At 40.6% G+C, this 26,990-nt stretch overlaps 1 protein-coding gene across 2 annotated transcripts in view; it reads right to left on the bottom strand.

Moving 5' to 3' along the window:
- SPR (Sex peptide receptor) overlaps positions 1 to 26,990 on the bottom strand; it is a 313,008-nt gene that overhangs the window by 108,011 nt on the left and 178,007 nt on the right. For both annotated transcript variants that reach the window (XM_072299981.1, XM_072299982.1), the window contains one exon: positions 155 to 1,846. In XM_072299981.1, coding sequence (XP_072156082.1) covers positions 155 to 609 — 455 coding nt within the window. In that variant the 5' untranslated portion in view covers positions 610 to 1,846. The remainder of the gene's footprint in view (positions 1 to 154; positions 1,847 to 26,990) is intronic.

The raw sequence follows: 26,990 nt of genomic DNA on the forward strand, positions 1-26,990 counted from the left end.
TGACCTAAACTTCGGGTCCCACACACGAGGTTTTTTCCTCCGTGCGTAACGCTCTCATTGACCCCTTTTCCCCCTAGAGCGTTACGTAATTTACGGACGTCCCTATGAAAAATAGCTAAAAATAAGAGAAGAAGAATATAACCAGAGGACGTACCTTTGAACGGCGAGTGCGAGGGTGAGCCAGATGGAGGCGGTGTGAAAGAGGGTGGGGATGACCTCGTTCATGATGGTGTAGGCGTAGCAGGCGCCGACGGGAGAGAGGGGCTTGTAGTGGTTCCCGAAGGTGTACATGTAGAAGAGCCACGGGGCCGGGAACAGGAGGGTGAACATGTCCGAGAGGGCCATCGCCATGAGCACCGCGTTCGTCGGCGTCCGCATGTGCCGCTTCGAGAGCACCACCACGATCAGCGTGTTGGCCACGATCGTGATGAGCAGGAGGAACGGCATCATGTAGCCGTACATCGGCTGTGCGTAACGGATCGGCAGTTCCCGCGTCACGTTCAGGTAGTCCAGGGTCCCGTTCCACGCCCACGACCCGTTCTCCCACTCCATCGAGATGTTCACCAGCTCGTACGCCATCGTCGAGAACGTCCCGGTCGTTGCGGACATTGTCAATTACCGAACCCTCATCGTACGTGACATTCCGTTATCAAGGTTATTCTACGTTACCGTCGTTACGTAAAGCCGCGGACGTTGTCTCACGTCACGTTACGTTATGAACGTTATTCTACGTTACCGTCGTTACGTAAAGCGACGGACGTTGTCTCACGTCACGTTACGTTACCTGCGATATCTTACGTTAACGGCGTTGTGCTATGTTAATGAATTCATCTCACGTTACTGGCGTTTTCGACACGTTTCGGCTGAAGTTACTTTGCGTTAGGTTAGAATATTCTCATTGTCAAGGGCTATCTCACGTTTCCAGTTTTACCTCACGGCACTGACGTTGTTTTACTTTAATAGCGTTGCGTTACGTCACTTCTCGGTTCACCAATTCACCGCTCACTTTACGCAAGGCTAGAATGAAACTTTTAATTTGGTCCGGGTGAAATTCCACCGTGGTTTAATATTTATTGTACTTTGAACATCTAAAAAAATTCGAATTTCCATGAGAGATTTTTTTCTCTTACTAATTTAAAAATGCTCATAGACTTTATCGGTGTTCTCTATGGATTTTTTTTATCACAGTCGAAAATTTTAAAGTAGTAAAAATAAAGTTTCTGTCCAAAAAAATTAAACTTCCCTTAAAAAAGGCTAGTATTTTTTTTATGTTTGATACTTTCAAACGACCTCAAGAATTACAGTATGCACATTTTCTCGATGGAAACAACGATGCCGCAGTGAAAAATAAGTGGAACGATTTATCTCTGCAGAGAATTCAAAAAAAGGTGGGCACGATTTTAGTTATTCGTTAACTTTAGATGAAAAAAAAATAAACACCGAGATTACGAATTTAAAAGCCGTGGAAAGATATTTAGAAAAAAAGTTAGACCGTTAGGAATTCGTTTCCAATCCATTAGTTTGCTACATATCACAATGCAGTTTCGCGAATCGAGGTAAGACCTTCATCACATTTTTGTCGAAAAGTTTCAAGTCACTGGATAGACGGACCGGAATTTGATGCGGAGTTTAGTGTCGACATTTCGGAGGGCGCCGAATCCAGATGTTTCACCGGGGATTAGACGAATCATTTTCTATCGGCACCTGCTCCGATATCCTGACGCTGGGACGAGTGAGGCGTCTGCGACCGGAGATCCACCGAAACAAGCACATCTGAACGCCAGTTACAGCTTCTCAATTCCGATCCAACGGGCGTGAGGTCTTCCTCGATGTTCACAGCATTCATCTGAAACAAGGCGAATTCCACAATAGAGCACGCAATCTTTTTTCAAGGAGAAACATATTTTGTCAATGGCTAACGTACAATATCGCCTGACTGACAATTTTGGCAAAAATGAGTTAGTGACTTTGCCGCATTTTACAATATAAAAAACGTAAGCTGATGATTTTAGTTTTTTCTCCAATCCTGTAAGGGAGCGCTTCAATGACGCTGTAATGTATGAAATAATTGCAAGTCTAACCTTAAAATTACAAAAATGGCGAAGTCTTCTCTTCGTTCTGAAAAATCGTCTGTTTGCACATAGGTGGTATTGTTTGTTAGCCATCAAACGTTGGCGCTTCAGAAATAAACAGATAAACACATTTGTAAGGTCAGTGTTACGTCATGAAAGGTTCTTTGGACACACATCTTACGAGTTAAGGCTTTTATTTAGAATGCGATAATTTTTTTTCCGACTACGATAGGACGTTTGCAAAAATCTGATTGATGGTAAATAGGTAAACGGACCTCCGATAATTCAACGAAAATATAACTAACGCGACAAAACCTAATTGGTGATAACTTAGAAAGAAGACCCCATTTTTCATTTTTTTACCAGCTCGAATATTTCCTATTATAATGCAAACATATACTTGTTATGATGCATCATCCTCTTATGGAAAGTGAACAAGAGAATTACAAAAGATCTAAATTATGGGGCGACATCGAACTGGTAGATTTTATTAGACGGAATTTGTGAATCGAGAAAAATGTAATAAAAGTTTTCTCTGCCTACGAAACTCAATGACTATTTTCATATTCAAAATATTTTTTGACAACTTCGAGTTTCTTTCGGGAAAAAATAATTGACCGGTTGAACTCGAGAATGAGTTAAATTTATTTTCAATCGGGTCAATTAGACTCATATCATTTTGAGAGGCACGGAGTCCGCTGTCATCCAGTGATCAACGCGCGTTGTTGGCGATAAGGCGCGGATGCGACTATTCGTGCTTGAGAACTGTCCGTATTGCATGCGGTGAAATTGAAGGCGTTTTGACTCTTTATCACTCGCGGTGCAAGAGCGTGGCGATGAAACATTGGAGCGTTGATACGATGTTGCAGAGCAATTTGAAAATTAGACACGATGACCTCACGGTGTGGCGTATACACATACAGTATAACGAATACTATGCAAGGTACATTCACTCAGACCAGAAGTTCACGGAGAAAAAAAAACACGGTTATTCGACGGTTACCACGGTAATAATGTCACACGGGATTCCGCGGTAGTGGAACCGTGGATTTTGGTAATATTATTGATCAGCACAGTAGCATAGCCATGCTCATAATGGTATGTCTGTGCCCACAGTAATATTACGGTGAGCATGATCATTGATCATATCACCGTGCTCATCGTTACAAGAATCAAAATCCTCGGTTCTACTACCGTGGAATCCCAAGTGACATTGACATTACTACCGTTGTAACGGTAGGATAACCTTTTTTTTCTCGGTGTTGAACAAAATGGTCGGAGATAGGTTACAGACAACTTCATGAGCTCTGGAATTCCTAATGTATTTTAGATGCTTCGCGACAGCATTTATGGGTTGTCATGTAGTTAAAATAATCAACTCGAAGCTAGCAAATTGAGTTCCTAGACAACTCCATACCTGGCTTTGCTACGTTGCAAACTTTCAATAACCATTATAGTCTCATCAGGTGAAAATCAACCTCCTGTTTTTCGTCAAATTCTGCATGATTTATTTTCTTCGCTATCAAAACATATTATCTGATTGTCATGGAAAAGTACAAACTCAGTTTCTCTCAAAAAGATAAAGGAGGATAGATCATTCTCTGACGCGGAAATTGAGCTGTCTTATCGATACGCAAGATAACGCAACCATAAAAAATTGAACTGCGATAGTGACGTTGTATTAAATTTGTATGATAAAATTGACATGCCAGCATGTCACATCACCGTGGAGAATCCTGATCATCCAAAATTATTCAATTTATCGCGCGCACAAAAAAGCTCATTAATTTATTTCACCGTTGTGTATGTGTGCTGGAACCTCCAGCTATGTGTGTGACGCCTATAGAAGCATTAATTTATTCACATCATTCCGCTCATAAAACTCTTCATTAAAATATACGTCCGGTCTTGCACATATAAACATATAATTGCACACGGTCTCTTATAAAAATCTGGCAAAATTGAAATTTCGAAATGCGGTGCCGTGCTTGACTGTATCCTCTGAAAGCGTCGCGTCGCGTCGCATGTTCCATATAAAACAGAGATAAAATAAAAGCATGTATAATTTTTCATTTTTTCCACATTTTAATCATCAGTAACATGTAGAAATATTCAATTGCGGATTCTTTGAAAATAAATATGGTTGCCTATCTTCTGAAAGTATAGCTAAGCGCTTGTTTTAATCTCAATCTGTCCGTCCGAGGCAAACCGCGAGGTTTCTGGAATATTTGAATGGAACGGTAAACATCTGCCCAGTTTCATTAAAGATTGATTGAGACAGATATGTTACTCAGAGCTTTTGAAATGTCATTAAATCCAGTTTTCACGATTGTTATCACACACTTCTGACATGAAATAGTTTCCTGGCGCTCGGCGCACCCTTATCTTGCTCGATGTCATTTTATGCGAGCGAGCATGTTTATAGAAAAAGTTCGATCGGGATGGGAGGTGTCTCGGCAAGTTTTTATTTTAGCACGATAAAATATCTGTTTCTGGAATTGACAATGCCTCGGTATAATGTTGCTACAGGCAGTAACGTTAAAGCATCATTTGTTTGGATGAATTATGAAACAAACGGGAAAATCCACCATAATACCGCAGGAAAGCGGCATTGAGAACCGTCGTGAAGTGGAGATGAGGAAGGAAGAGGAGATTAAGGACAAAATACGAATCAAAATGAAGACGAATCACAGGATGTCACATTACAAACTCAAAAATCGGTCCAGAATGAATCACATGACAAGTACGTGCTTTGTTCGAAGAATACGCGCGAAAATTGATTGATTTCCTAATCTTAAAATGTTCATGTAATTCTTCCAAAAAAAAACTTAATTACTGACTTTTATTGCATTTCCATTGTTTCAATAATCCAAGGTATAGACTATTGCAACGGCTCACTAAAATAACAATCGATAAAACAACAAAATTACGCCAAGCTTATTCACAAATGGCAACGTTGCTTAACCTTCAGATGCCCAAGACTTTTTTTAAACGCTAAGTTCCAAGTCGAGCAAAATTGACGCTTGAGAGACCCTTAAACTTATCCATTTTCGATTTTTTTAAAATTATTATTATTAGAACACATCAAGGCGTATTTTGAGAAGACTTAACCTTAACTTTCCTCGGGGGACACCTCGACGCAAGTTCATGACGGCGAAGAGATACAACTATTCGTGCTCGATGGATGTCCGTGTTGCATGTGCAAATTTGAAGGCGCGATGGCGCACGGCGTGAACTTGTAATGCTCCGCTATGAAAAGTTAGGAAACCGAGACTTATTACGTTTCTACTATCTTCGGCTTTGTTGCTTACGTGGCCATTGAAGCACCACTACAAATAAGACAAACGAAATCAACAAAACATTGAAATGGAGCAAGGAAAGGAGGTGCATTGATGACGGCGCAGGGATACAACTATTCGTACTTGATGGATGTCCGTGTTGCATCTGAAAAATTGAAGGCGCGATGGCACGAGGAGTGAATTCGAATTGCTCCGCTCTATGTTGCCAATGTAGTAAAGCTCAACGTATCTTCATTCCAAGGTTGAACAGTGTACTCAATCGATTAAATTTTTTCTGGAAAAATGACGGTGGAATTTCTGTCTAAAATTTAACTAACTCTAGAGAGTCATCAGAAATTCAGTTAGAAATACGTAATGGTTTCTTGATACAAATGCGGTTAGAAAGAGGAAATGTTGCAACGTTTAAACGCTGTTACGTTCTTCCGTCTGCGGAAAGTCAAGCAGAATACCCTGCGGGTGTAATTGTGGAGTTTCTAAGTCCACGGGAAGCGCCTAGAATTTGAAGGCGCGAAAACACGGGAAAAAGGAGGAAACAAAAAGACTTAACGATCTCCAAGCGGCGGGACCCTGAAAAGGGTGAAATATGCAAATCGTGCGATTAAAGTAGGGACATGGGTGTTTGCCGAGTAAACAGTCGGTTTTGGAGGTATGTCACTCGCTGTGACAAGCATTGCTTTAAAAATCAGCGCTCCGGACCTCTGCCTGGATGCATTTTTTGCGCCAGGATTGAGACATTTAATCTCGCAGCGACTATGGGCTACGGCCGCCCGAGGACGACAGCACAACACGGCTTTCATTAAATAACCGTTCATTAACCACTAAACGGTGTGGAGTGGGGGTAAGTTGATTGCTGCGTGGGTATCTCGCCCTCTCGCCCCTCCCCGCAGGCAACCCCTGTCTGGAGTGACACGATATGGAGCATGTTCAGAAGCGCTGTTGACAGACCGCAATTGCGGTCAATTTATGGCCACTGGACGAGGTGAGAATTACATCAAAATAGGCAGATGGGACTCATAAATTCAGTTGAATCGAGACTAGGTTTGTCTGAATCTTGCTGAAGCTTTCCAGGAAACGAGTTTCTAGACAAGATATGAATCAAAGGACTACGCAACATGTTTTGTCTTGGAACTTGCGCGAGCGAAACGAGACGCTCAACAAAAACTGTGGAAATCAAATGCTTTATTTGAAAAGGGTTTTTACAGGTAACATTTATTAAATGCTAAGAATGCACATGACGTCATTATTTTGTATGATCTGATTTCCATTTGATTTGTTTGAAAACATGTGTTAGTGTCTCGTATAGACATTGATTTCCAACTTCCTATTGTGTGAATCTTTTTTACGTAAGATTTTGAAGAGAAATAATGTGACTTTTTCCAGGTTCAGATCTTGTCTAATGACCCATTGGAAACAAGCGTTAATTACCAAGACAGTGACTTTTTGGCAGTTAGAACATTTTTCATATGTGCATTTTCTTAGGATAGCTCTGGGACAGACTTACTGGAGGATTAAAATCACGTAAGTGGTTAAAGAATATCATGGGACTTTAAGTGGTTTTTGCAACTGCTTCGTATTATAGTGATGCTCATGGCACCTTTTGAGCCCTCTAATCGTATCAAACATATCATCAGTTTAACATGTTCGTAGTCTCGAACTATTGCGCACAGGTGTTTCTTGTTTTTCTCCGAAACTTTCATTACAAATATGTCCGCATTGCTTGGTTCCATACAATTAAATCATTAAGAGAATGTATTCTAATTGGAAAATTCATACAAAACATGTATTGAACCTGGTGAAACTTTTAAAGTCACCTTACATGTGAAAATTTGATGTTGCAAATTCTTACATTGATTGCAGGGCTTTTCAAATTATGCGAGTAAATATGCATGAGTGTGTGTGTGTAAGTATACTCATGAAAATTTCCAGGGCAAATAGACTGTAGCAGTGAATCATTGGGAAAGAAACTGAAACTGGAGGTAGGATCGTTCCCACTTCGATTATTGGACTTAAACATTAGAATAAGCGTTGGTATTTCTTGCACAAACAACCTGAGGATCTTCGAGTCAAGTCAGATGTTACATCATCAATTGAGTGAAAATTGCGCAGTTATTCAATCGAATTAATATTCATCAAAATTATTCATTTGAATAATAAAATATGAGACTTACGGTAAGACTTGGCAAGCCTAGTGGCGAATATGCCGCCAAAGGTTCCCTCATAAATCACCAAGCTTGATTCGTAAACAACGCCGGAATCGTCGTTGTATGGTATCCCTCTATTTTGAAAGATTAAAGCGGGGGAAGTATTCATCCCTTTTTTTTGAAAGATTAAACGGAAACAAGGGATACCCGCTGAAATGCGTGGACGCGTCAAGTTAACGGTGCTTTATATCCGTCCCTTCAGCCCTCAGGTTTTTTTTGTCCGTCCCAGCCGGCAACAGATGACGCTAAAAAGGTGATAAAACTCATAATGGACCGACACTTAGGGTAAGAATTAATGTCCGTATTCATAGTTGTTCCTCAATCGACTCATTTTCTCAGATAGGTACTGTAAACTTCAAATTGTGATTACTTTGTTAAAAATATAGTACTATTTCCAGGTGCTCTTACCTTGATGTCAAACGAACGGAGTACTATCAATTCCGAGCGATATCAACACCGAGTGATTTTCGCTCAATGAGAGCATATCGCTCCATAAAAGAGTAGATTTTTTAGTCGGCATTTATATCAATCGAGTTGTTTGGGATCCAAAAGGGGAAAAAGAGGTAAAGGTTAGGTCTCAACTTAGACATTTCCAATTAATTGTGATAGTACCCCAATAAATCAGGTTCCTATAACCTAAATGTTGCAGTACTACCCCTACCTGAGTTGCGGCACTACCTAAATGAATTGGAAATGTCCATACCGTTCTACAAATTGACTTAATGTCACAATGGGCCTGTTGCAAACTTTTGCTAGAGCAAAACTAAGAGTTGTTTCTTACAGATAATGCCCTAAAAATCACGATGAGCGCATCGGCAAAGTCTGAAATTCACTCATAACTTCACAATCTGCGTAAGAAATTTGCGGTTTTTTGAGCTTCCCGCTTCGAAAACGATACTACGGTACAGGTGAACATTTTGTTAGAGGAGTCGTTCCATTGGCGGCAATACTCATCATGGCCGACGCCAGTCCGCCAAAACACGTGTGATGGGACGAGATAACACCTGAACAGGATTAAACCACATAACAATCGGCGTGTTTACGTTCATATTTTCCTCGCCCGCCTTAATTAACCTTGAACTCTCCTCGAATTACGCGAGGAACTGCGCAAGCGTCGGCCATGATGAATATTGCCGACGATGGAGCGACTCCTCTAACAAAATGTTCACCTGTGCAGTGGTATCGTTTTTGAAGCGGGAAGCTCAAAATAACACAATTTTCTTACGCAGATTGTGAATTTATGAGTGCATTTCAGACTTTGCCGATGCGCTCATCGTGATTTTTGAGGCATTATCTATAAGAAACAACTCTTCATTCTGCACTAGCAAAAGTTTGCAACAGGCCCATTGTAGGGGCTAACCTCGAGTTAGGTCAAGTTAGAAGTGAAATAAATTCTGGGTCTCACTCCAACATTTTTAACAGAGTAAGGGAGATATGAGAGGACTTTAAACAAAGCTCTGTAGAAATGATTTTCTCGGACTTTGAGTAATATTCAATCTGATGCAACTGGGAAAATAAATCCTTGCAAAAGCCTGCAGTAATTGGCGCAACTGCAATTCATTGCGCGTGCAACACGAACTTTGAGGACGAATAGTTAGCATTCAGAACTGACTATTAAAAAGGTCGACGTGCCTTGAGCCTCCTCCTCGACACCGTGAAACGCAAGAGCCGAGGGAAGAAGCTTTGCCGTATCAGGATTCGTCCAACGTGCAACTAGTAATAACCCTTAGAATAATTTTAACGATCATGCGACTCCTCTCTCGTCGGCTCGGAAATAATTCGTCTCCCGTTCGTTTCGGCGCTGAGCCGTAATTTGAAGCGGGAGTGTAAATTTTGAAGGATGAGGGATGCCTCCCGAATCCAGAAGCGTGGCCCTCGTTATTCTACAAATATCGGCCTTACAGGCGGCGCGGCGGTGGTCGTGATGGGAGGTTTTCCTCATTTGATCGCGGGCGTTCAACAGCCTCAACTTGGAGGAAAAGCCGGGCCCGCCACTTTCGCCACACAGTGGAACAAACCTCCGGGAGAGATCGACCGTGGAATTGTCCACTAAAAGGACATATTATCATGTTTATTGTGTTAATAAATAACGATGAGGTAGAAAAGTAACCTAGAAATACATGTGAACGATGAAGCTGTTAACCATTTACATAGTGGTATCTCATAAGGAAAAGATTAAAAAGGTGGGAAGTGGGAGGTGCAAGCTCCTATCAATATTTAGTTTGTAAATCTGAATTTCAAAATTGCATGATTTTTTAATGCATTAATGAAAGTGCAGATGGAATGAGAATTAACAAAAAAGAGCTGTAATAGAATGATACGAAACAACATGATTGAACTAGTAATATTAATGTCTTATACAAAAAGAAATGAATGTAAAATTCCTACTCTTCTTTATAATCAACATTATCGGACGTTACTTTATTTCTTAATACCTTTATAAATATAATTTATTTTTATTCGTGTAGATGTATACAAGGCAGGTTCTTGGAATATATTTTCAAAACCAGATTGTTGAAATAAATAAAACAATTGTCACGTTATGTACGTATTTTATGGAGTGCTTCTTTACGGAAATTTTACGAGAAAACCAATAGAACCACATTTTCACCTCTGCTACGTTTCATGTATCGAGGTAGTTCTTCAGTCTTTTGGAGAACGATTTGACTATTGATCGATCGATTGATAAAATCTTAATTTCGAAACATTTTCTTGGGAATTTCCGAGCATTACATTACATTGTGGTACATCAGTTATTTTTATACCAAATTTGACACAAAAACATCTTAAAATAGTTTTAGCGGCACAAACCAAAATAATATCATGTATTGTCTTGCCTTTTGATTTGTGGCATTCACTCGGGATATACTTTCAACGCTATTTTGAAATTTTCTTGGTCAAATTATGCGTGCAAAAGCCCTACGAGCTACAGCGTGATGTAATTACCTACAATACTAAAGACACGCCAAAAAATCTAGAAATAATAAATTGATCGATCGATCAATCGTCCTCGTAAGTGCTGCAGAACCACCTTGATGATGATCTCAGCTTTCAAAGTTTCCACGTCACCGACGTCACGTCCAGTGGTGTGGCATGAATTACGATGTATCGATTGCTATGGCATTTAAACCTATGGTAAAGAATCGATTATTAAGGTGTTCGCTGCGAACACCCTGTTCATCGATCCTTTTCCATTGGTTTAAATGACAGATCAATCGATATATCGCAAAGCACGCCACGCCACTGGTCACGTCCAAATTTTCTCATCGCCTCGTTCCACAGTGCGCCACCGCCGTCGCAAACGGGCTAAGTTGCACAGCCGTAATTTATATAATAACTGGATGATGGAAGAGGGTGCGATTTTCACGAGTTTCAGCCGTCGTTGCGGTGGTGGCGGTGGCTGGGGAGGGGGGATGTTGAGCCCTCATAAAAGAGACGACAAAAACCCTCGAAACTTTGGATTTAATTAAACTCTTTAATGAGTTACTGTAAAAGGCAAACATGCATCGTTCGTCATCCTTGGGTCGGTGCGGCTTAATTTCCCCCAAGGAACTGATTTGCTCCGTATCGGAATATTCTTGAGACGCATCCAATAAACATTACTCGGATGAAACGGGATAGTGCCAATACTGCCAATAATTCAATATTTAAGCTTATTGCCGCTTTGTAGTTTCCGGTGAGTACTGATCTTGAGCATCTTTAGGAAGAGAAGGGGGATAGTGGTTGAAAAGAGCCGTTGATGGAGGGACAAAACTTCCAAAATCCTCGAAAATGACCCATTATTGGGCGAAAAGCAGCAAAATTGCATCACTTTCAACAAGAGGAGTTTAAAAATGGCTGATGGGGACTTAATTCCTGCGGCCTTTCTTACATTAATTACGTCTCTGGTACGAGCCCCAAGACAGAGCCGAGCTCAGCTGAAAAACCTTCCAATTTTGCGTAAAAATTTTCCTCCAAAATTTTAAGAGAGACCTCATCTTTTTTGTTCGCCATGTATGGAAAAATATTAGCAATGTTCTAAACAAAAAAAAAAAAAAAAAAAGTTTCCGCGCTGATGCAAGCCGATTCTTTTATTTCTAAGTCCCTTTTCCGTGGCCTCTCCGCGTTTGTCAACGACCTATCGATAACCTGAGTGAATTTCGGCACGCCTACAGGGCAATCAGGGCATATTGCAGTCATTCTTGCCCCTACTAATGGTTGATCGCAATTTTCCGGTTCCTACTCGGTTGATAAACATCCCAAACGAAGTTCAAAATTAACAGTTACGTCAAACAAACGGTAAATTGTGTCGTGAATTTTCTCCAGACTCCAAATTCCGGGTGACTGCCTCCGAGGTTCCAGGCGTAAATTCGCTGGAATTGCGAAAGGGCCTCGAAACAGGCGCTGCGGTGCCACGGGCGCCGAGTCGGAAAGTTGCGGTGCGAAAGTTTGTGACTCGAGCCTACTTCGACAATAATCACGCGAGACAGTTCTCAAGTTTTCCTCCAAGCTTCCGCACTTATTTATCTTCCTTTGCCCTAACTCAAACAAACCCCCTCCCCCGCCTCAGACCGGAGTGTGATTTCTCCGTTTTCCATGCCCCCTCCTCTTGTATTTTCCGGAATTCGATTGTTCTAAAATCAGTTTTCGGTTTATGATTTGCAGGTGGCGCTGCCGTCCTACAGGTTGGTTATTGAAAATGATAGATTGAAAAACACCATAATAAAAGTCAAGAGATCCGAAAAGTTGACGATTGGAGGGGACCAGCAAGACATAGAGCTAGAAGATGGACAATGTATTAAAAGCTGCGAACATTAAAAATATTTAGGAGTTCGAGTATCCCAGGATGGAAAAATGGACCAAGCCATTAAAGAATGAAACCTGCAAGGAAGGAAAGTTAGATATGATTCTTTGGGATCAAAGTATCTCTAAAGAGAAAGAGAAAATGATTTATAACACCTTAATCAAAAGCATTCTGACCTACGGCAGTGAAGTGTGGCCAATGAAAGATCGTACCAAAAAGATTCTTAAGGCTACTGAGATGGATTTCTGGGGAAGATCAGCCGGAATTTTGAGGAGGGATCACGTTAGGAACGAAAGAGTGCGGGCGATCATGAACCCCGAGTAGAACACAGTGCATGAAAGTATGACCGAACAGCTTGGTGGTATGGTCATGTTCAACGAATGGTGGATGACAGATTGCCTAAGAAGATATTGGATTGGGTTCCTCCTGCGAGAAGACGAAGGGGACGTCCAGCAAAATCGTGGATAGGTGAAATTTAACATGAAATTACAAGATGCCATTTACCAGATGACCTCTGGGTCGATAGACAAGAGTGGCAAGTAGGTGTTGCAGAGCGTCCGGGCGCGCTGTAAAAGCGACTTGAATGTATGTACGTAAATTGAAAAAGAGACAAAAAATGGAGGGATCCTTTTGGTCGAAATGAGTAATTGTAATAGACCAGGAGGAAGATGATGGACTCACTATAAATCATAGGCGAGTCGATTATTGAATCATTATCGAATCCTATCTTAGCAATTCTACTTATCGATTATGGTCATTCGATAGCGATTCAACAATCGAGCCCAGGGTCTTTTGTAAATTGTTGTTAGTTTGTCTTACACACTTCTTTTATCCATATAACAACGACCCACTCCTACAAATAGGATTACTCCATTTCCTCTTTGTCTCTTTTGTCTACAGCTTTTTAATCAATCTTTATAAGAACTCCTCCATGACGGCTCATTTATGTCACAATGCCGATAATTTATTTTGCTTCAAAATGCGTCCAACTAATAGCGAAAAATATTGACAATATTCGCACCCCAAAAAGTTTGGCAGTTGGAGTCAAAATTTTCGATCTTAGCAAAATTTCACTCAAATGTTTTTCAAAATTTTACAGAATTCTGCAAAAACTGAAACTCCATGTTGAGTTTTTGGCAATTTGTTCAAAGTTCAGTAGCCAGAACCAAGAGTTTTGGTTTCAGCTGGCACGCTTTTCGGAGTGCGGATATTGGCGAACAATCGGCCGTCGTATACTTAAACAACAAAAAGTAGCTTTTAATTATTTCCCATCGAGGCTGGAATTACGACACAATGCGCGTTCCTTATCTGCGAAACAAGCGTCGGTCCGCGGTTGCCAAATCGGGCAGGCCGGACTGGAGACACGGTGGATCCCGCCGTGGAGGTTGAGCAGCGATCGTAGCCGCTTTCCCAACCGCGTGTCTTGGGGAAGAGATTAAGAGGAAATTGGAAAAGTACCTACATACGAGCGTGGGAGACGCTTTCAGCCAATTGAGATTAATTAATTCCAGTTTTGGATCCGGGCCAAATCGAACGCGCCTTCGCCGAGCAAAAACGCCGAACGCGTTTCCAGACCTTGCTGAATGTCCTTTGATAAAATACGATTTACCGGGGGGAGCTTTTGAATATTTTTTTCCTAGTTTCGGGGGAACTTTATTCGCACTTTAATCTGAAGTATAAATGACGACTCCAAAGAAGGGTAATTATAACTTTTTGAAAAAATGTGTATTTTGTCGGAGGGAATTTGGCAACTTTCGGATGTTTATGAGGCATTTCTCCTTGAAAGGATAGGTTGTTGGCGGAGCTGAAACAACAGCCTGTACAAACCGCCCAGGGAACACCTTTCTGAGCTCATTACTTACGTTTGGCGGTGTAATATTCTCCCCCCCCCCTCCCCCCTCACACAAACACCCTCACAAACACCAAGAAGACTAGTCGCGACCGAAAATGAATTGATTTTTCCTCAAAATTATACAAATTTACGTACAAGAAATTCACAAAAAATGCATTTTCTTCAAAACAAGGAATACGCAGGAGAGCAGTAAAAACGTAAAAATTGCACAGGATCCCGATGAGATTTAAACCTTTCATTGTGAGAATTGAGACGTGTGGAATTCATCTCTGGTTGGTTGTCATTTTTTCGTCCCTTATTGGTTTCTGTGACGTCATACATGATCAGGAAGATTAATTTAAACGCAAATCACACGTGAGAAGTTAATTTCGCTCTAATAAACTCGTTCATGGTTTTTTTCAACTTTAATGCGTCTTATTGTAGAAAATACTTGTGCGGGTTGATTATTAGAAATTGATAGAACTAGCAACGGACACACAAGACGAAGGGGAAATGGAGCGATCCCTTTGATTGGATCTATGTTTGCTAAAAAGTAGGGGGAAATGATGAACTAACTGTAATTTGCCGTTACCTAGTTTAGACTAACTCAACGACTTAATTGCTTACCCTCTTTACCCGTCGCAGTCCACTTTCAACAATAGGATCACTCCATTTTTTCTTTGTCTTCTTTGTCGATAGACTTGTCTACCAAATTCAACAAACATCCCGCTAGACTGGTAAAACAAGTCGTTTTCACAATCCGGTGTTGCCACAACTCCCCTGATAAAATTTCAATTTTCCAAGAACCTTGTGATTGCTCCTGTTTGATCTCTTCTGCTTATTATTAAATCTTATGTATCTCAAAAATGTCAACGAGATATTTCCATAACTTTTATGAACATAAATTTGAGGGAATCTGTAAGCACACTGGAGAAAAAAAAACACATTGGACCTAGAGTCCAGACTCTTAAAAACATCGACAAGAAAAAATAATCTTGATTCAATCGGATTTTTGCTTAAATCAAGAACTCAGTCTCTTAATTTGAGCGGATTTCCTTTTGATTTAAGCAAAAATCTGATTGAATCAAGAGTATTTTTTCTTGTCTATGTTTTCAACAGTCTGGACTGTAGATACATTGTCTGTTTTTTCCAGTGCACTTGCAGCCTTATAGGGTGTTCTTCCTTAGGGCGATAGAATACCTGAACGTGGTTGGTATGTGTTCATCGCACTGGAACAAGCGCGTTATCGCGGAGCTGCCGGGGCAGCTGATGCATCGATGAATTGAAAAACTATCGCCGGATTTCCCTCGAAAGTTTTCCAGTTTAAACGACCTACATAAATAACACGAAATTGCGGCAAGGAGCCGCGGAAACTAGAGCTCTTCACTCGCACGCCCTTTTTCCACCCCTTCTCGATCTCTCCCATTCTCTCCCGGTCCTACCATCATTTCCATGATCTCATTCTCTGACTATTCTCGTCTTTTGCGGAGATTTCTCCAACGCTCTTTTCAACACCCAATCTTCCTGTGCAAGTTATGCAACTACTATAGAACATTGACGGATACAGCAAATTGGCAACATTGTCCTTTCTTCATTTAAACCTATGGAAATGTATTAACTCTTGAAGGGGCCACGTGCTCCGACAACAATCGATTATTTAACATGGATTTAAATGGAGATTTAAATGTTGCCAAATAGCTGGATCCTCCCCTGCTAAAGAATCTATAAGTAAGCACTGTAAAATGCGACATAAAACCATACAGAATACATAAGTCAAAAGGACGATTTTATTTTGTTCCTTTTACTACGTCTGCTTGTATGTATAGGTACTTTTTTTTTTCTTTTTTTTACGAATTTATTACTTCATTTTGAAAACATTTATATTTTTAAAACGTGACAAATATTTGTAAAACCTTTTCCAAGCGACATTAATCTCAATGAGCCGCAGTTGTGCCGACAAAAACTGCAAAAATGGATAAAGGAGGAAAAAAAACAAGAAGCACGCAATCTTTAGTTTTAACCCATTTGTACATATATCAATCTTTTAGGGTCAAATACGTCAAATTTTGAGCGTTTCGTTGCGTGTACACCTCGCTGCAGTACAATAAAAGCACAAAATGTAAAAGAAAAAATTAAAGTGCTTTGGGAATCATTAAATTTGACACAGAACCACCAATATTTAAAAAACACACATTATATTATTATTCTCCTTTAATAAATTTATACATATTTTTTTTACCATCGATTTAAATGAGAATAGTCAATGCAGAGTGTGCTAACATTTCAAAATCATGAGTTAAAAATGCTAAATATTAAAGCCTAAGAAAGCGGAGCGGCGTGGTGCCAGCGCAAGAGGCTCACTGGCGCCTACAAACCTAAGTGGATACTCCACGCATTGCACAATGCTTGAAGTATCCACTTAGGTTTGTAGGCGCCAATGCGCGTTCCGCGCCGGCCGGCCGCCCGCCGTACGGCGGCGCCCGAAGCAACTATTTCACAACAGAGGTGTTGCAAAGTAGTATACGAAATTGAACGTATTAAGAATGACAGGCATCCTTTAAAAGTACAGATCTCTCCTCGCAAAATAAATCAAGATACTTATCGTACACAAGAAAAATCTAAGAGCCTTTAGCTGAGGCAAAAATTGAGGTTCATCCGGTTCACGTATAACAAGGTGGGAATTTCTTGAAAGATAATTAAGTCCTGTTACACCATAGAGGTGTGGAGAGTTTTAGTGAATTTTGTCTCATGGACTTGACGCTCCCCCATTTTTACCATAACTCTCAACTATATTATTCTCCGTTGGACCAAACAGACAGAACACAAATAACAAGCAAACCCTCATTCTTCCAAGACATTATATATTTTCATCCAAAAACGTCGTGAGCAATTGTCGTTTGTATTTAAATGTGGGCCAATTAACTCTCAACCTCTGCGTCTCAACTGGCACGTAGACCAAAACTCCCGTGCCGAAAAAACGCGTGGACGTAAATTACTGGAAAAAACAGGTGCGCGACAAAAAATCGTTGACGAAATGTCCTATGACCAAAAATTCAATTGCCCAATTAATTTGGCAAGCGCTAGTGTGGCTCGGCTCCTTTCTGCTGAACGCGGTCCATTTCATCTCTAGTGTTCACACCGATACTTGCGAGGAGCTTTTGATCCTTTCGCACTGACAAATTAGAACTCTCATTGACAAATGTAATTTTATCAACGGGGTAGCGAAGGTTAAAACTCACCCGTGAGGACAGTACCAGAGGGAACCTTAACACCCGTCGATCGGCGGGGAATTTCGCGCGGAGGGCCAAAAGCGTCAAAGGTCTGAGTCGACCGCGCTTGAACTGCTTGAAGTGAGGTCCTCCAACGGGTGTTCCGGATCCTACTTGATGAAGAAGTGCCCTAAATGAGGAGTCTGTCGAGCAGATCGCTTTGACAGACGACGTTCCGAGAAGGAAAATGAAATTAGCTTCTGTGAGCTATGCCTAATTTCTGCATTTCGGGTCCCTCCCCCCCCCCCCCGCCAGGAGCCGGGGAGCGCTCCACCTAAAGGGACCCAGTCATGCGGAAAGAGTGAGCGTCAAAGGCTTCTTCATTTTGACGAAAAGTACCCGGCTCTTTGCAGAAACGTCTCATCATCATTCGAATGTTGCCCAATGCCGTGGATAAAGTATTTTGAGGATCAAAGTACGCAACCACGTATATCTATCTATTAGAGTCCCTTTATACCCAGCGTTAAGCCATCTCAATTATCAGCTGGCCTGGGCTGGCCATGGTGTCACAAAGTGTTTGCTCAGACGAACGATATTGAGGGATAAGCATAAGGAATCCTGCGATGTCTGTCATCCAAAAACAACAACCTTAACAAAACTGATCAAAACCTAACCAAAGTAATTGCAATAAAATAAAATTAGATTGATTAGTGGATAATTTCATAATCTATTTTCATTTTGGTACGATAAAAATAACAATTCACTCTTGATAAACCACAATTTAGCATGGCTCTGCATTTGCGACAGTGCATGCTTCCTGTCATGCTTCATTATTTCTTTGGAAAACTATACGACATAATTTCTTTAAATCTTTAGCTTGATATTTCCTCTCTGTTAGGAAAATAGTCTATTAAAATTTCAAGCCATGAAGTTGGCTTGTTTCTCTTCAGAAGAATGAAATAGGAGCGGAAAATTTGAAACACCGCAGTGAAGGTTCGTAGTTTCGCACTTGAGCCATGTATATTTGAGCGAGTTATAAAAATGAATGCGCGCTAGCGCCTACAAGACTGAATGGATACTTCTCGCACTGCGCGTACACCACGGAGGATACTTCACGCATTACGCGTACATCACGGTTCGTACGTTCAATGCGTGAAGTATCCACGCAGTCTTGTAGGCGCTAACCCGTGTTTTGAGCTGGCTGCACGGTTGAGTTAGACTCAAATATTCGAACTCGCGGAGTCAGCGTTTTTCAACTCATGATTTTGAAATGTCTGTACACTCGGGACGGACAATTGTCACTTCAAATCTTAAAAAATTATGCGCTAAAGGAAAATATACTGTGCGTTCTACAACTATTAAAGTGGTTCACTCAAAAAAAAAAAAAAAACACATTGGATCTGGAGTCCAAACTCTTAAAAACATCAACAAGAAAAAGTACTCTTGTTTCAATCGGATTTTTGCTTAAATCAAGAACCAAGCCTCGTAATTTGAGCGGATTTCCTTTTGATTTTAGCTTAAATCTTCTTGAATCAAGAGTCCTTTTTCTTGTCAATGTTTTCAAGAGTCTGGACTCTCTAGATCCAATGTGTTTTTTTTCCAGCGCATGCTTACGTTGCCATCATGGGGATTCTTGCATTTTTAAATGTTTCATCAGAAAATTATAATCATCATTCTGATTCGTAATTTTGTAATTTTTGAGAATTTTTCTTGGAAATTGTGTAAGAATTTTATAAAGAAAACGCAAAGAAAGTTGTTGGCCTTTGGTTTAGTTTCTTATTAAAAAATAAAAATTAAGAGGAAATTAGGCAACGTAAAATAGAATTAGACTGATCCCTGTTAAACCCGTTCATTTTACGTTGAAACGTTAATGTTCACCGGATGCAATAGATGGAACTACACGAGTGAGACCTACCTGGATTGAGAGTTTTAATAACAGACTCATGTGCGTTTGACTGTTAACATGCGTTTGATACTTGCGCGTTCGCGATTACATGACAAAGATGTCTACGACAGAAGAGGGGGGGAGGAGTGCTCACAAAAACCAATCAAAGTTCATTGAGATTCTAATGTCGACGTTTTAAATTCTATTTTCAATAAGTCCTGTTGGCTTGATGCGATTCGTTTTTCAACACCATGAAACAAAAAAGACCTATGTACAAAAATGGAAGAAAAATGCTACCTATGACTGCCCAAGGAGGGCTCTCAAGGTGGTCTTTTAAATACGATGACGCTTAATGATCATCACCTCTTTGATGCACTGTTTTCAATTTGCAGAAGGGCTTAACCTTAGAATATCCCCGAGCCCCAATCTCCTTATGCCCACATTAGGCCAATTCATAGACTAAATAGTTAGGCTCTTTAGAAGGAGGCCGAATCTAAATTTATGTAAAAACGTTTATACTACATTTATGTAAATATGCTTGTTAACTCAACCGGCCTTTCCTGGAAATTTGCATACCCTCCGGATTAAATAGACCATTTGAAGTAATTTGTGGGCAGCTACTTATCCCCGTGAATAACAGATCTTTTATGCGGAGGGGAGCTTAAAGTGCCGGGTAGGGGAGAGGTCTCTGAAATATGTTTTATTCTGAGCTCAATTACGTAGATTTTCCATCAGAGTGACGTTTTAGAATCGAGGCGTGCACAGCGTTTGCGTGAACGTAGGAAAACACAAACGCCTTCAATTTCGCACCTATGCAATAAGGGCATCCGTAAAGCAGGAATAGTTGTATCCAAGCGTTATAATTTACTTATCATGTCTGCGCGTTTGTGAGGGATCTTTGAATGAAGGGCAGTTGCATTCTCTTTTTAAATGATAGGTATGTGTTTCGTTTTAAATACATATTTATTTTTTGACCTGATGCACATCTATTTACGTTCACATAACAGTTTTTGTGTTGATATTTTTCAAATGAAAGTTATTCATATTTTTCTTTGAAATTTTCAGATATTTGAGATGAAATTGCAAACGAAAAATCGTCTAAAAACTTAGTAGTCGTAGTAAAATCAGTTTTAAGTAAAAAAAATCTGGTAACGTCTAAAGCCTCATACGGCGTTTTTCCTCAGCACGACAGAATAAGTTTCATGTGTTTTTCTTGACAATCTGATGAGCGGAAGACTTTATCATCCCTTTAATTCTCACAATTTTTATTGGCCCCCTAAGGAAGCGAGTGTCGACATGGACGTTGAGTCGCGTTTATCGGCTGATATAAAAAAAAGGCTGCATGGGCTCTAGACTGCCTTTTCCCGCGGAGGTGGGAGGGTTGGCGAAATTTCGCATGCCCCATTTGCAGTCGCACGCCGCATGCAGCTCGATTCCAGTTTGCCAATCAGCGGAATTCGTCTCTCTCGGGCACGTCCAACATTCATGCACGAGAGAGCCGGGAAATGGCGAGCATACGTGCCGACATTAAGTGTTGAAAACTTGTCCATCAGTTACTGCACGAGCGGCGGCGATCAGGTTTATCTTCGAATCGCGCCGAAACGATCCCGGCTACTTCCTCCTCCACCATCGGACGATTGCAAATCCGATAGTTTGTGGTTTGAGCCCCTTCACCCCTACCACCCCCTCCACCTCTCAGACACACTCATCATTTCATACGGGCTGCGGGAATTCTCACCGTATACGTCCCCGGGTCACGACTGTTTTTGAAATGCGTCAGATTTACGAGCACGAATCTATATCGAATACGATCTCGATCGGTAAATCGTATTGCTAGGATAGGGCTTTATCGATTGATGTCGTTCGATATTGATTCGATAGTTGAACCGCACGCTAACAATAAGTCCGGTTAAATATCACCGAGAGAAGAAGAGTGATGAGAGGGCATCTGAATGTTGCCGAGATTCCCACGGCGAAAAACTCGTTTTCGAGAGGGGTTGTGAATATGAGTGTTTCAAATTTTGAGGTGAGTATGATGGATTTTATAAAAAATAAAATTCACCGAAACATCACGGATAAAAAAATGCACTTTTCCGGAATAATCGTATCTTATCACAATAAACTTGACAACGTCCGAGTGTTAATACAACGTTTTCCCCCTAAACTACGATACGTCATTTTTTTCAAACATTGCGGAAAAACGTCGGTTGACTCGTGAGAAACTTCTCATCTGCCGATGCTTTTGGTTTGTGGGATGAGCGATCCTCTCTAAAGCTCCGGCGGTCCATATTTTATTCACGTTTGGCATTTCCAAGCTCCATTTTTTATTTTATTTTTTTCGATTATCACCTTCTTTTTTTTTTCGAAAAATTTGATCCTAAAATCCTCTCTCATGCAGTTTAATAGTAAATTAATCGATCTGAGCAAACAAAAAATAATTAAAAAAATATAAATAAATAAAACTGCTCAATAGAGGCAGAGGCCGAATGATTGAAGATGAGAAAAAAAATAAACAATAAAAAATAATCGGCGCATAACAAAATGCAAGCTAGCCCATCATGCGAATCATCTCTGACTAAATTTTTCAAGAGAATGCGCGAAACGAAACGATTTCAAACACTTGAAATCGCCGGTGCGGAAGATTTATGGCAGAATGCTAGATTGCTTGATAATTAGTTTAGGCTAAGATTCGGGAGCATGTATTGTCGACTGTTCACAAATTTCCGTGCGAATGTTAACGACGAAAAATTTTGCTCATTGCTCACACCTTCGTTCGAAATAAAAAATAACTACTTGATCACAGAGAACGATATTGCAGGGAAAAAGCACTCCGAGTTGTCGTCGTCCGGACGAAAGAAAGTAACTGCATTGCAAGAAAGCAAAATTGGCCCAAATAACGATTCAATTTTTTGAAAGAGTATACCAGTGAGAGTATTGTCCATAATTCGTTTGACTTTCGCGCGAGATCAGGAGTAATCAGTAACATTTTCAATTAAAAGTGCCCCAGATTCGCCTGAAAATTATGAAATTTGCATCGAAAAAAAAGGATGCTGATTTAACATTCTGGATGAAAATGATGATCTGGATGATATACACTGGAAAAAAAAACACATTGGATCTAGAGTCCAGACTCTTACAAACATCGACAAGAAAAATACCCTTGATTCAATCGGATTTTTGCTTGAATCAAGAACCAAGCCTCTTAATTCGAGCGGATTTCCTTTCGATTTAAGCAAAAATCTGATCGAATCGAGAGTATTTTTTCTTGTCAATATTTTCAAGAGTCTGCAGGACTCCAGTGTAGAAAACTGTGCGAGACCTCAAAGAACGCCGAGCTAACCGCCACAGCAGTTAGTTTTACATCTCGACATTGCTAAAGTAACTGCTGTAGCGGTTAATTCGGTGTTTTGCACTGGAAAAAAAACACATTGGATCTCGAGTCCAGACTCTTAAAAACATTGACAAGAAAAAACACTCTTGATTCAATCAGATTTAAGCTTAAATCAAGAACCCAACCTCTTAATTTGAGCAGATTTCCTTTTGATTTAAGCTTAAGTCTGATTGAATCAAGAGTCCATTTTCTTGTCAACGTTTTCAAAAGTCTGGACTCTAGATCCAATGTGTTTTTTTTTTTCCAGTGTGTGAGTCCTCGCACACTTTTTTACATCCAAGGAGTTAAATCAGTATCTTTTTTTTTCAGGGTGGCAAAACTGAAATGCAGTTACGTCCTTCCGCGCAGTGGCGTGGTAAGCTTTGCGATATATCGATTGTTATGCCATTTAAACCTATGGAAAAGAATCGATAAACAGGGTGTTCGCAGCGAACACCTTAATAATCGATTCTTTACCATTAGTTCAAATGGCAGAACAATCGATACATCGCAATTCACGCCACGCCACTGCTTCCGCGAGGGAAACGACGTATTATCCGTATGAGATATTGTTGTAAGTCCGGCAAAACCGCCAGATCCAGATGAAGACTCGAGGGCGAGTACTTATCTGAGGTCCACCCTTCTCGCGCGGGTAGGCTCCGTTGCTTGACCGCCAATATTTCCTCTTCATCCTCTTTTAGTCCCTTTAATACCGCCCTTTAGTCTTCTTTTCCCGGGCGCGAGCGCGGATAAAACCCCTCTTATCGGGCAACTGATCCGTTCTGCCACTCATGCCACGCTCGTCCGAGCGGCCCTTCAAACTTGGTCCCCGCGTCCCCCGCCCCCGCCCGATCCACAGCCAAATCGGCCTTTTAACGTTGATTTACTGTCATACGGTGACCTAATCCGAATCACGACACGCAGCCACATGAGATCGTCGCTTATCGGCAGCCGCTTTCACTTCCGCTCCAACATAAATAAAACGCTCAAACCAATGATCTTCCACCCCCTCTCGGTTTCTGGACCAACTCTCGCAGCGAGTAATCGCCTTCGTGTTTGTTCCTTCTTCTTCTTTTTCGTCTTGTCCTTCTTCTTTTGGCTACGGCATAGGCCCTGTTGGTCCCGCTATTGTTCTTACCGTATCAGGCACGTAAGAAGGGATTAACCCTCTATAGCATAGCGTTACGTACTCGGAACGACGTTTTTTGGAGGATTTTCAAAATTGAATGTTTTCTCTGTGACATAATTTTGTAAATTTTCATTAGTTTTATCTTTTTTTGAATAAATGATTCCCGAAAATTTAAAATTTTGAAAAATATTCGGTAATCTGATTTTATGTAAGCCACAAAATAGATTAATACCCCCCAGAATCTGAGATCCAAAATTAATTAATGCCATAGAGGGTTAAATTGATAAAAAAAAATATGGGTCACAATAAACCTTGTGTTTTTATTTATTATTCTGAAAGTACCAGATGAGAGGATTACGTGGTGACTTATTCCGTATTTTTGGAGCCAAAATCCTGGACAAGACCGCTTTTAAAAAGTCCAAAGACTCGAAGGAATTTCAAATGCGCGAAATGGCGGGAAAATGATAGATGTAATGCACTTCAGAAGTCAAATTACTATCTCCTCTAACTCTCCACTTATGTTTCTTAAAGTAAAAAGTACAACCACAGCTAAGGTATCTTGTACCTTACTAAGGTATATATACCATCACTATGGTGTGAATGCTATTATTATAAGTTGCCTTTACTACTATTAGTGGTGTTCCACATGAACCACTAATTGGTTCATAAATCATAGCTTTTTCTCAGTGTACTTATTCAACTTGAAAGTTTATCCCATTTCTAAAAAAGTAAGTTCATGGAGCTTTTCTAGTTCCCTTTACTACGGGATGCCCCATTTGGCAACGTGTAAGGGCATTTGAGATATTCTTACCGGAAGGAGACGAAACACCCCTGAAAAGCGGGAGGAGGCCTTCCGCCTCCATCTCTGCAATTTCATCTCCGGGAACGGCGAGTGAGCCTCCGAGACCCGACGAAAGGCGCCTTTGCATCCGCCCACAGCGGTCTTCCAGATGGATGAAAGCTAGTTTAATTGCATATTTCCGCGCTCCACTGCTGTCGCTTATCACCTAATTCCGTACACATTCAATGGGATCATGTCCGCCTACGCCCAAGTTTCTCTCATCACGAATCAAGAGTCAGAAATCTTGCCGAAAGTTTCCTTAAAATGTCACCGCCTTCTTGACTTCTCGTAAAGGAAACGCATAAATGTAAGCAGAATTAACACACACAAATACACGAAAAAAGCCCGAATAATTTAATAAACGACACAAGAAAAATGGGTAACCAAGGGTAAAAAACAACAAAACATAATATAAAGCTTGGGAGGTTTCGGGGTGGTTTCGCCCCCCTCCTCAACCAGGAAACAAAAATACACACAAGATTATAATATCAAAATGCGTAGACCCCCATTTCACTTCTCTGATTGTCTCGGCCATGATAAAAAAAAAAGAAAAATTCTTACGCAGACTTTTACTCAGAATTTCATTCGGGATTCAATTCAGCATACCTTAAATTTTCAAAATAAAAAAATGGATTTGATTGGAAGTCTTTATGCAAAAAGGAAAAATGCAACACGCGCGCAAACCGTAAACACTTTGTTACTTCTAGCATAAAATACGCTCAGATTTCTGACATATGAATATTTTCCGCGGGAAATTCGGCAACGTCGGAATGCTCATACGACGTTCTGTGACGCGGCCAGGCAAGATTGCCAGATTTTGAGATAAAATCTGGGTATCTCGTACATGATTAAATGGGAAATGTGCGCTGATTTTCAAGACGGTCCAGGAGCGATGTGAAGGTGGTGACGCAGAGTGGATCGAGTCTATAGAAGAGGTCGGACAAAATCTGTAACCTTTCAATGCTTACAACTCCGCTTATACAAAACTTTGAGGTTCGAAAAGTGGTTACATCGGTTTTCTCGTGATATTTTCTACCAAAAACACCCCTTGAAATTCAAAATGTGACAAAATAAACATCAAAAGTTGCAGTTTTAGTCAAAAATGTGATTAGGTGGGGATTCGGCCGGTCGGATTTTTCGTGGGGATTCGGCCGGTTTCTGATTTATTATTCAGAGTATGGAAAGTTTGGCAACAACGTAGTGTACTTACATATCTAAAATTTACAGTTCATTTACAGTTGATAGCCGGTCCAAACATTTCTTAAGGTTCTTGTGCTCGATATATTGTAGCAAAATGTTCGTGATGCGATCATTTAGGTCCGCATATTTTTTACTCCTTTTCTTCAGCGGCATCCCGACGTTTATTTCCTGGACTTCTAGTAAGGATCGAGTGGCATCTTCTTTCAAAATTTTTAACAACACATGAAAATTTGGTTGTTTCTTCTTAACGAGTTTGTTCACCTGGGAGTTCCAGCATTCCACCAAATTATTTGTACGGTCATAAACAGAGGAGCAATTCCACATTTCCTGCGGGATGTTTGGATTATCCAGCCATTTTTCCACAAAATAATCATTAAATTTCAAAATGTTATCGTGTAATGGGCAATCCTCCATAATAATGAACCAGGCATCATCTTGCTCATCAAGGTCAATAAATGCCAAAGAGGCACATTTTCTAATATGATCTCTTATGGCAGTATCAGCTTTATACTCAACGCTGAGACCCAATTCCTGAACTTTCCTCCAAATTGACTGGTTAAAATGAAAGTTACACCCGTGCAATTTTGCGTCAGGATATAATACAGGATATAGTACATTGTTGCCAAACTTTCCACACTCTGGATAATAAATCGGAAACCGGCCGAATCCCCACGAAAAATCCGACCGGCCGAATCCCCACGCGACCAAAAATGTCATGTCTGACCTCCCTAATGGAGAATTTGCACGCAATTTTTTTATTGCTTCATCTGAAAGTGCCTAATGAGCTGAGTTCGCAATATTTTTCATAATTTTTTTCTGACATGGGAAATTGGAGAAAAATTGATTTAAAAGTGAGAAAATGCGCCGCCTTGTGACGTCATCTGGCGGCATTTCCCATTTAAACACATGTATTTTAGCAGAATCGGTTATTTTGTCATATCTCCTCTAATAATCGCTCAATTTATGAATCAAGGGTATCTTCGTGTTCAGTTCACTCAGAGGATTCCACTTAAACAGGAAATTCATCAAATTTCAGACCCTTGCAAATTCTCCATTGACTCGATCCACTGTGTGACGCATATGCGAATGCACTTGGTTCCTTTTAGCATAAAGTACGCCCAGATTTCTGACGGATGAACATTTTCCGCGGGAAATTCGGCTGGGATGCTC

This window comes from Bemisia tabaci, chromosome 4 (assembly GCF_918797505.1).
Source record: "Bemisia tabaci chromosome 4, PGI_BMITA_v3".
Taxonomy (NCBI): Eukaryota; Metazoa; Arthropoda; class Insecta; order Hemiptera; family Aleyrodidae; genus Bemisia; species Bemisia tabaci.